This window comes from Saccostrea cucullata, unplaced genomic scaffold, assembly GCF_032062105.1.
Source record: "Saccostrea cucullata isolate Sc308-1 unplaced genomic scaffold, CSIRO_AGI_Scuc_v1 ctg1015, whole genome shotgun sequence".
NCBI classification, from domain to species: Eukaryota; Metazoa; Mollusca; class Bivalvia; order Ostreida; family Ostreidae; genus Saccostrea; species Saccostrea cuccullata.
The window spans coordinates 38,610-49,692 of NW_026924329.1; the positions used below are offsets into that span (position 1 = coordinate 38,610).

Below are 11,083 nucleotides of genomic sequence, written 5' to 3' on the forward strand. Positions count from 1 at the left end.
TCTGTATGCAATTTTCTTTAATTCTAATGGCCCAGTTGTGCAAATTCCAACTCCGCAAGGTAGAGGTATCTCGGGACAATTTTACAAAAACAATGTACTGAAAAAAAATTGAGAAAGTGTATGAAAAGAAAAGACCAAAGACAGGCTTGAAGAACATAAAGCTCATTCACGACAATGCTCCTGCTCATAAGAGTAAAACGGTTCAAAGTTTTTTGAAGGATGAAAAGGTTGTTCAGCTCCCACATCCCCCGTATTCTCCCGACCTAAGTCCTTGTGACTTTTTCCTATTTCCTAGATTGAAACAAATGTTATCTGGACGTCGCTACACTTCGCGGAGTGCAGTTGGTAGTGCTGTTTATCAGTGCTTAGACAGTATTCCAAGAGAAGACTACCTCGGAGCTTTCAAATCATGGTTATGCAGATTGCAAAAGTGTGTGAATGTAAAAGGGGGTTATTTTGAAGGATTAAACTAGTTTAAATTTTGATATATATTGTTTTCATTATTCTATAGATATACTTGCAGAACTTTCTGATCGTCCCTCGTATTATGTCCATAGACACGTTGATTATGTTTGATAAGGCTAATATGATTCCAATACAAGAATATTGTCTTGGTCGGGCACAATACTTCAGAGCAATTTCGAATGAGGAAGAGAAACAGCTAAAACTTGCTCGATCCTTGTGTTGAACAATGTTATCCTTGTTCAGGAACATTTCCTGTAGGTCTCATAACGAAGCTCTTTGGCCAGTCCTCTCCATTTCACATGATTTGAAGAGGCGGGCACCGTCCTCAGTTGATTTTATGGCTTTGTGGTTAAGTCATTTTTTTCCGTGTTGGGGGATATAGCAGATTAAATACATCAGAAAATTGCTTGACTTTCAACCTGATCAGGAACACTAACAATTGAGGATAATAAGCTTTTCGGCAATTGTATGCATTGATGTTTCATATTTACTTTTGTGTTTCTGGCTTCTGCGTCTCTGTTTTTTGTGCTTTTTCTGCTTCTACCATGTCTGTGTCTACAGCAACAGTTTTCTCATCAGTGCTTATCACTCCTCTTATTCTGCTATCAAAAACCTCTGACGACTGGGCTTTTTGAATAAAGTGGGGAAACTCTCAGTACTCCGGCTATAAAAGTTCCCATAAATATCATCATGTTACCAGAGACATGTAAAACCATGTATATGTCTCTGGTGTTGCCATGTATATATACACATACAAAGGGGTGTTAGAAAAGTTCGCGGACACGACCTATTGTGAGCGCGCTATTTCCACGAAACAAGTCAAACTTTCCAGATATAATTTTGAACTTTTTTCCAATAAAAATAGAAGAATTTGGTGCTCTCCGGTGATAACTGAAAAAATATACGGCATTTTTATTTTGATAAATCTTGCTTTACGGAGCATGCTACATTTTGGTACGTTTACATCAGAAAGACTCTGTATTAAAATTAAAAATTGCACAATTGTTGTGCCAAGAGATTTATGATATTTTACCTGTCGCTAAAGTATGCAGGAAACGTCACTGGGAGAAATTTTGAACTAAATTGGAGGGTATATGACTGTTTTATAGCCGTTTATAAATGATCAACGCGGTAAAACACAGCCAAAAATCGGAAGGTCTATGAGCGTCATGGAGCACTGCACTACGTAAAAATTATGTGTGCAGACAGGAAAATGTATAAAAAGAGATAAAAATGTTCAAGATGCTGCCGGAAATATTCTACACAAACAAAGAACAAGTTTTCAAATGGTAGTAGCTTCATAAGAATGGAAGGATTAACATTTTGAATGATTAACTTCATCGATACTTCAATACCCCGCTATCGAATGGATGTTGCGTTGCGCCTATATGGTTTTGCATAGTTTCCATACCTGATCGATTGACTTCATAGACTTTTTCAATTTTCTAAGATCTCAATAATATCTGAAACAGTACATGAGACATTATAGTAGGAAAATTATGTGTCTTGATATAGATATTCAATTTTTAAGTAGAAGAAAGATGAGAAAAATCTGAATAAATGAGAGATTTATAGAACTGCAACAAAGCTTAAAGGGTTGAAATCTGGTTGTCACGTCGCTTACGTCAAATGATTGCTCCGTGAATTCCATAACCCCATAGTAAAAATAGTTGAAAAATTTTAAGATTTTATCATATGGACCTGATTTTTTACATACCAAGAAACAAAATGCTGGAATTCATTCAGACATAGGTCATACTTAACACTATACATAAATTTTCTGTAATTCAACGTGTCCGTGAACTTTTCTAACAACCCTCGTATATATGTCTTATGCTTAAAAAAGCTAAGCTTTAACTTATAGTTAGTGTCCAGAGTAATGAAAATAACACATTAATTAATAAAATCATTTAAATTAATATTTTATTTAACATTATTTAATTTTTGGAAAAATTTATTGATTTAATAAACATGAAAGACGACTTTTGTTTAATTAATGGCTATTGTAGCTCGCCATACATTTGCACCGGTACCAGAGGAACGTCCCTTGAATACACAAACGCTAGACTCGGGTAGATTTGTGTCTTTATCTTGTTAAATAGTACCATTAAAATATCATAAAAAGATAATTAATTTTTTTGTTAACACAGCGTGGTAAATGATTATATAAAATACTTTCGACCGATAACTTGACTTTCGAAATTAAATACACCGGGTCGCATTCTGTCCTGACTTTCGCTATCGTAAGCTGTTGAAAGTTCTTGATTTAAAATTATTTATTTATAGATCTTATTTTTTCTCAAATAGCTAGGCTACTTATCAAGATACTTTTAATTGATGTCAAATGCTTTTTGGCTGTTCCTTTTACCAGCAGGTACGGCGTTGACAAAGCTGTCATGCTGGCAGCGTATATGCTGGCCATGCCATATATTGTCTCGTCTTCAATATCCGACAGTCGTAAACAGGTATAACAACGCTCACAATTCATGTGGTTAGCTATAACACTAAGTTTATCTACTCGTCTACCCTCAAACCATGACTTTCGTGTACTTTCGTCGCCTACAACGACGTTCTGTGCAACATCCATATCGCTCACATGAACTCCGTCACTTGCATCTAGTGAATATTCATGATCGTTTAAAATCTTATTTTCTCTTAGTTCTTATTTAGCGTTTTCATAAATCTTGACCTGTTGACTGTCCCCTTCCTTGCAAATCTCCCCGTACATACTCGTCTGCCATGTCTGTTTACATTACGTCACTGACATTTCAGGTTCCGGTTCTAAATTTACAATTTATCACGTGACGGAAAAGTAATGTGACCAAACGTCCTTTACCTCCTAAAGTGTGACAGGTCTCCCACCTATACCAGTATCACAGTGGACTATGGAGGAAGAGGGCAGTAAACGGGTAGAAAATTACGGGGCTGGAAGACAAACGACAAATAACTGCCGCTTTTGCAGTGACACCGAGTGGTCATTTCCTGAAGCCACAAGTTATCTATAAGGGAACACCAGAAACATCTCAGCCCAAAATTCGCCAAATTCTAATTGAAGGGTGGGATATCACTCACTCGCCTAATCACTGGGCCACTGGCGAGACGTGTCTCAGGTAAACGTTCTACTAAATTTTGCTGAACTGAATATGAAACATGCATGATTGTGATACCGGTATTGGGCATTTAAAAAAGTTTTTCTCTACTTTATTTAGGTAGATCTATGTAAAGAAGATCATCCTTCCTTACATCGAGCAGGTGATTACCTTGACTTTAATACCAAAAACACTGTGTATTTTCGAAGTATTTAGGGCGCAGATCTCCGAGGAAATAATGGATTTTTTGAAGGAGAAATCTATTGTACCAGTTATGCTTCCTGCGAATTGCACAGCCAAATTACAATCCATGGATCTGTCCATTCAAAAACAGGCAAAAAATTTCATGAAAAAACAATTTCAGTCATGGTATACAAATTTGATTTAAGAACTGTGCTCCGAATCAACATGGCAGATCCAATCAAACTCGTTCCTCTGCTTTTGTCTGTGGTAAAACCTCTACATTTGAAATGGCTCGTAAAGCTGTTTGAACATTTTATTGGTCGCCTAGGTATTGTCACACGCGGCTTCAGGGAAGCTGGGATTTATGACGCAGTGAATTAAATAAATCAATTACTGAGTTATTGACTTGCGCGATCTGCATGCATGGTTTTTAAAAACATATTTATTTAAAAAAAAAATTCACAGTGACTTTCTTTTAAAATAAAAACCTGTTTTTACCTTTAACCATTCAATTTTATGTAAAATTTGATATCAGTGACCGTTTTTCCTGTTCGTAAAGCTGTTTGAACAGTTTATTGGTCGCCTAGGTATTGTCACACGCGGCTTCAGGGAAGCTTGGATTTATGACGCAGTGAATTAAATAAATCGGTTACTGAGTTATTGACTTGGGCAATCTGCATGCATTAAAAAACATATTTATTTTAAAACATTTTTTTCACAGTGACTTTCCTGCATATTTTTAAAACACGGGCCTTACAGGTCACCTGAGTACCGTGTAACAACTTTCAAATAATTAAATTTGGTTCGTGTTTTAAATCTGAAGCCATGAAATTCACAATTTTGAAAGAGGCACCATTGCTTATCATAATTATTATCTTAGCATGCTTACTCATTTACTTAATACCCAGAGGTAGATCAGAGTAACAAAGAGAAAATGCATTTCCACTTTATACCCAGTTGTGCACCTCACGCCAAAGGAACCACTGACCCAGGGGCCATATCTTTCAAAATTTTGCAAATTGGTATCATAAAATGGTTGATTAATACCAAACAGCAGATTTCAAGACATTAATCTATTTTCAGACTATGTAACCCCCCCCCCCTCCCCCCCTTTGACCCAGGAGGCATAAAAAACCCTTTGCTAGATCATAAATATATATACTTGGATCATTGGCATAAAACCGAGAAGCAAAGGAAAATATTTTCAAAGAATTAATACATTTTCACTATAAAATCAATAGAGCCCCACCCTAACACCAGAACCCCTGATCCTGGGGCCATAAAATTCACAATTTTAAAGGAGGCACTCTTGCTCATCATAACTATGTACTTACTTAGTTTGTTTAATACTCAGAAGCAGAGAAGAAGATTTCCAAAGAATAAGTGCATTTTCACTATATAATCAATAGAGCCCCCCCCCCTAGCACTAGAACCCCCTCACCCTGGGGCCATAAAATTCACAAATCTGGAAGAGGCACTCTTGCTCATGATAACTGTGTACTTAGTTAGTTTATTTAATACCTAGGAGCACAGAAGAAGATTTTCAAAGAAATAATGCATTTTCACTATACAATCTAAATAGCCCTGCCCTAGCACTAGGGGCCATAAATTTCACAATTTGGGTAGAAGACTCAATGCTCATTACAATCATGCCAACAGTTTGCCTGCTTGATGTCCAAGAGTAAAAAAGAAGATTTTTAAAGAATGCAATAATTTTAGTGGTTTTGGCCACACCACTCAGGCCCCAGGGGGCTGGGGACAATGAAATTCACAATTTTTGTCCCCCTTCACGCTTAGAGGCTGTATGCCAAATTTGGTTGAAATTGGTTCAGTGGTTTCAGAGAAGAAGCTGAAAATGTTCAAATGTTAACACACGACACAACGTATGACGACGGACGAAAACAGATAGCAATAGGTCACCTGAGTTACTCACGTGTCCTAAAAAGTTTATGACCGACAAGGACAACGATGACAACAACGGACAAATTTTCATCAGAAAAGCTCAATTGAGCCTTTGGCTCAGGTGAGCTTAAATGATTTTACATGTACTAGAATCTAACAAAGTTGAATACATATTTACAACTTTTTGAAATATGTATTGAAACTTAGAAGGTAAGAAAAGATTGTCCTATAAATTATCATGAAAGACAAAATTCTGTTAATGGCAGGGAACTCTGTTCTACATCTATAACCCCAGGCTCGATATACAACTTATTGATTGAAGACATACAGATTTCCTTCGACATAAGACAAAAAAATGTGTGAAAAATTACTTTGATACCTGCAATTTACCAAGGCAATTACCACACCAATCCTCTAGACAATTTGTGTTCTGTAAAGACATTTTGTTTATTATAGAAATTAGTGTTGTCACGATGATCGATTTATAGTTCTTTTGCACACAGAGAGCCGCCATATTGATTTACCTATTTATGTATGCGTGTCAAAGGTCATAGGGGAAAAAAACCAGCGTAAACAAATATGGATGCCACTTGATGTTGCGAATTTCTGTTACCTTTTTCGATATTTTACTGGACTTTTGATACGTTTTACACACATATTTTGACACCTTTTTTCCACATCATAGACACAGAGGACAAGACTGAATTACAGGACCATGAACATGATGAGGACTCGGCAGTTTTATCAATAAACCAATGTAAACATAACCTGACTGTATATGAGCTTCGCGAGTAGGGGCCTGTATGAAAACTGCCTGGCAAGATTAAAAGCGTGGAATGGAGAATTGGCCATAACCTTTAATCACCGATATAACAGTGTTTTTAATAAGGTATATATCCAGTAAATAAAAATTATTTAATAGACAAAATTACAAAAAAAAGATGTAGATCAACTTTGACTTGTTCAAGAGCTCTACAGAGCTCATGTTTCTTGTCATGTAATGTATACAATGCCGACTTTAAATAAAATTTACTTACTTACTTACTATGAATACACATAACACAGAAATATGTGACTATCAAGATGGTTTTGTAGCATATTATAATAAACATATAAATTTAATGAGCTGCAATATATAACAGTTTGATCAGTAATCAAGCTTAATTATGGTTTCATTTGCTTTTTCATCACTTCTGCAGATATATCCTAGGGGGTTCAGGTCACGTGACTTTCACCTGTATTCGGTGCTGCAGGGTTCTCCATCATTTGAAATGTTACTGTGTTGCAGAGTTTACGCAAAGAATTAAAATTTCGCTGTATTTTCGCGATCAAATTCGCAAGAGAATCACTATTCATTAAGATACGTACAAAAGAATACATTCACTCACTTATTTAAAAATCGCTTATTCGTTACACAAATGGTCTTGTCGTACATAATAGTTTACACGATACAGTCGGACTACACAACATTTTTAATTTCAAAGTAAATTTGCCGTGATTATTTATCAGTTTTCTTGATCGAGCTATCGCATTATAAAAAATGAAACTTCTGTACAGTAAAATATTCAAAGAGTTCCTTGAACACGCTCAAAATTTTAAGCAATTTATTTGTATCAATTAAATGTCTTTGGTATGATGTTATGTCTTACTTAGAGAGCTAAAAAAATTCTAGAGCCATGGATCTATAGAAAAGACATATTTAAATATTTTTTTGAATAATACAATGTATTTTATTGCAACTTCCAATTAACGGTTACATGAGAGTGTGAAAACAAATTATTTGTCTTTGTTCCGTCATGCATGAAGTTCGCCGAGGGACTAGGAAATAATTGTTAATGCAAGGTGAAGCCCTAGTAATTAAGTGCTCTAACTTTTGGAATTGAAAGTAATATAATTGTTTGATTAAAGTTTCAGTTAGAAAGAATTTGTGTGTTTAGATTTTCTAATAACACAGATCTTACCGTGTCGGCAAAACTTTTACTGTGTCGCATGCATAAAATTTGAATCGTTACTGTGTCGGAGAATATTTAAATGTGTCGGGAGCAACACAGTAAAACAGCTCATGGAGAACCCTGGTGCTGTTTATACGCATTCATTGGCGTTTTATAAACTTATAATTTAAACACTGCATAATTAAATAAAGTACAAATGAAATAATAAATGATTTTTATAATCTTTGAACTCTTGTATGACGTGAAAATCATGGCATTAAACAGTGTTTACAATTAAAATTCAGCAAGTCAAAGTTGTACTAAAATTAGAAATCGGATTTCCCTATCTTTGCATGACGCCAAAATTCAGGCTCCGTTGTGTTGATAGCGTCTTTTTGATTGGCTTTCCGGAAGCTGTTACCTAAGGGATGTACGATATGGACTAATCATATGAAAGCTTATATATCGTAGATTGACAAGGATTTTGTTGCATTTGGAAGCGATGAGCAGAAGTTTGTTTTTTTTTTCGTTTGGAAGAAAAGAAATCCAGTCTATCACGGTAAACAATTGGAATATTTTAATGCAACATATGCTATCAGAGAGCTGAGAATTTTTACTTCATGAATATGTTTGTATTGTAACAATATCTAAAAACACATCACCCGGAAATAATTTTCAAAGTAGGGAGATCGCAGCCTTGACGCGGCTTTTGAAAAGTGTGGAAAAGTACTTGTATCGTGCTTACTTTTTACCGTAATATGGCTATTAATATTATAAATGTCAGGTTAAAAATATTTTATGTCAATATGAGATTTGCTAGACTTTATATTAATATATCAGTGTGTTGAATTTTGTAGCCAGAATTTCCTCAGAAATTGAATTACTTACACATTTGTCAAGTTCTGGTGAATGTTGAAGCATATGATTAGGGATTTTGTTGTTTTGCTTCTGAACACAATACTTTGTGGTTAAATATTTTTAATTACAGCAAGCATTTACAGATATATAGACTGCTGGAGAGTGCTAGAATCGAGGCAGACAGACTCAACTCAAGCTGATTCAGACTGAATATATAAGGGATTTTTAACTTACAATTAATATATAAGACTTTATGTCATGTCACACTGCAGAACAGTGAATTTCAAATCTTTTCATTAGTTTAAATTATTTTAAATGATTTATACAGGTCAGACAACCTGTTTATGAGCCATGGGTATGGGTATTTTTATTCTGCATCTGTTCCTGTTTTTGTTTTTGTTTATTTTTTTAATTTTAGATTTTGTGTTTGACATTGATGATTTTTAATCCAATTTTTTTTTAAAACTCATTTTGCTTTTTAAAGGATACTGATGATAAAAATGTTATGAAATTAAATTCAACCATTGCTATATTACAAATCAGTCATAATATGAATTCATATTAAATTATATTTCTTTTCAAAGTGAATAAATTTCATCATATACATATTTACAATATTTTACACATGTAATACAATATTTTACCATGTAATATATACTGAACAAAAAAAGAAACGCATAATCAGAATAATTTGAAATTCTAAGTTTTCAGTTTAAACCTTGTATTAATGTAAGCGATTTTAGAGTGTGTTGTGATAAAAATCAATGTTGCAAATTGAAAAGTCAAGTTGAGGTCATTTTCATTGCCCCCAAATTCAAGGGGCATAACAATATTGACTGTGCAAAGTCTCACTGTTAGTGGGTTTCCAATGTACGGATATCGTGGGGGAATATCATCTCATTTTAGTCTCATGCGAACATTTTATGCATTTTTATGCTGATTTTTTCATCCAGCAATTGTAGCAGCAGTTTTTACAGCAAGTTCTGAATCGCATGAAGTGATGAAGGGGTGGGGGGTCTGACGGTCCTACCTGGTTGTGGTTACCTGCGAATGGCCAGATAGTGGTCTTCAGACGTTAGGTTTAAGGTTACAAAGCCCATTGATTTATTTCAAATACAGTTGCAACTTCCTGTTGCGTAGCTACATTTAGTATCATCGTTAGCCTGGTTGTATTTATCTTTGTTTGGGCGTGGCATTGCAGTATTAACACTGCAATCAAATCTTAAATATGGGTTTAATAGAAGTGTTAAAAGTTTCTCTAAATCCAAAATATCAATGAAAATAGACATCTGATTTAGAAGAAATCATGAAAAACACTACTTTCATAAACATGTTTAATCAAGGGAGATAATTCAACACTTGGGTTTTAAAACCCCATGTTGTACTTTAAATAGGTCACAGGTAACCAATGATATAAAAAATAGTTGTTTCATGTACATTTTAAAAATTTCTTTGACGAGTAAAACAATATGCGTTTCTTTTTTTGTTGAGTATATATATACTTGTTTTGTAGCAAAACCTTTGATAAATATTGATGTAGGGGGAAATTTTGGGACTGTCCAAAAGAAAATAACAAATTCAGAGATTCTGAAACTATTTCCATCAACAATGACCTTTACTCAATGCTTAGAAAGTATGAGTGATGAAACCCGCCAACAGTTTTCAAATGTAGATAGGAAGGGGTTACAAACAAAAATTTCAAGGACAGCAAAGAAAAGCGGAGAGTTAAAAAGAAACAAAAATGAAGAGGAGTTAGCTGTCTATTTACAGTTTGATTTCATTCTTCCTCTCTCCAGAAAAGACCCCTCAAACTTTGGAGTTGTTGATGATGTCAAAAAAGAAAAACTAAATATTTTAACCACAAAAACAAAAGAGGTTGTCACTGAAAATCGCTCCCTTAAAAGAGACATCCAAAGCATTGAAGAAGAATATTCAATTTTAGAAACACAAATCACTAGAGCTGAAACAAAAGTCAACATCCTGCTATCATTACTGGAAGAAACAACAAGAAAAAATGAGGAATCTCTTAAATCTTCCAGAAGTGTAGAACAAATCAAACTAAGAAGCCAAGAGTGGGAAAATAAGTACAATAAATTATCAGACAAGTTAGAAGACACATTGAAAGAACTGAAGGAGAAAAAGGATAAACTTGAGTCAGTTACAAGAAATTCAACAAAAAAACTGAAGAGAAGAGACACAAAAATTGCTGAACAAAGTGATGATTTGAAAATAAGTGAGAGAGAATTGGCTTCAAAGTCAATGGAATGTGAGAAAAAAACTACAGAGCTAGAGCAAATGAGAAAAGAAAAGAGAAATTTACTTAAAAGTTTGTAGGTTAAGATCAAGAAGTAAGTCAAAAGATCAAGATAGAATGTCTGAAAAGTTGATGAGTGAGGTTGAAGATTTGAAAAGAGAAATTTCTATCAAAGAACGCAAAATTCTAGAGTTGGAGGACATTATTAATTGCATTGACAATGAAGTCATTCAGACTTTTCATGAAAGTAAGTATACCAATGAAATTAGAGAAACAATTATGACCCTTGTTACAGAGTTTGGGGTGAGCCAAAAAAAAGTCAATGGGGTAATTGAAACTGTTTTAAAAAAACCTCACAGGCAAGTCTTTATCAAGTTTGCCAAGTACCGGTGTTAAGTCGA

At 34.5% G+C, this 11,083-nt stretch overlaps 1 protein-coding gene across 1 annotated transcript; it reads left to right on the forward strand.

Moving 5' to 3' along the window:
- Positions 1–10,063: 10,063 nt before the first annotated feature.
- On the forward strand, positions 10,064–10,762 carry LOC134266222 (uncharacterized). The gene has a single exon (XM_062748453.1). The coding sequence runs from the start codon at positions 10,064–10,066 to the stop codon at positions 10,760–10,762; it is 699 nt and encodes a 232-aa protein (XP_062604437.1).
- Positions 10,763–11,083: the final 321 nt, after the last annotated feature.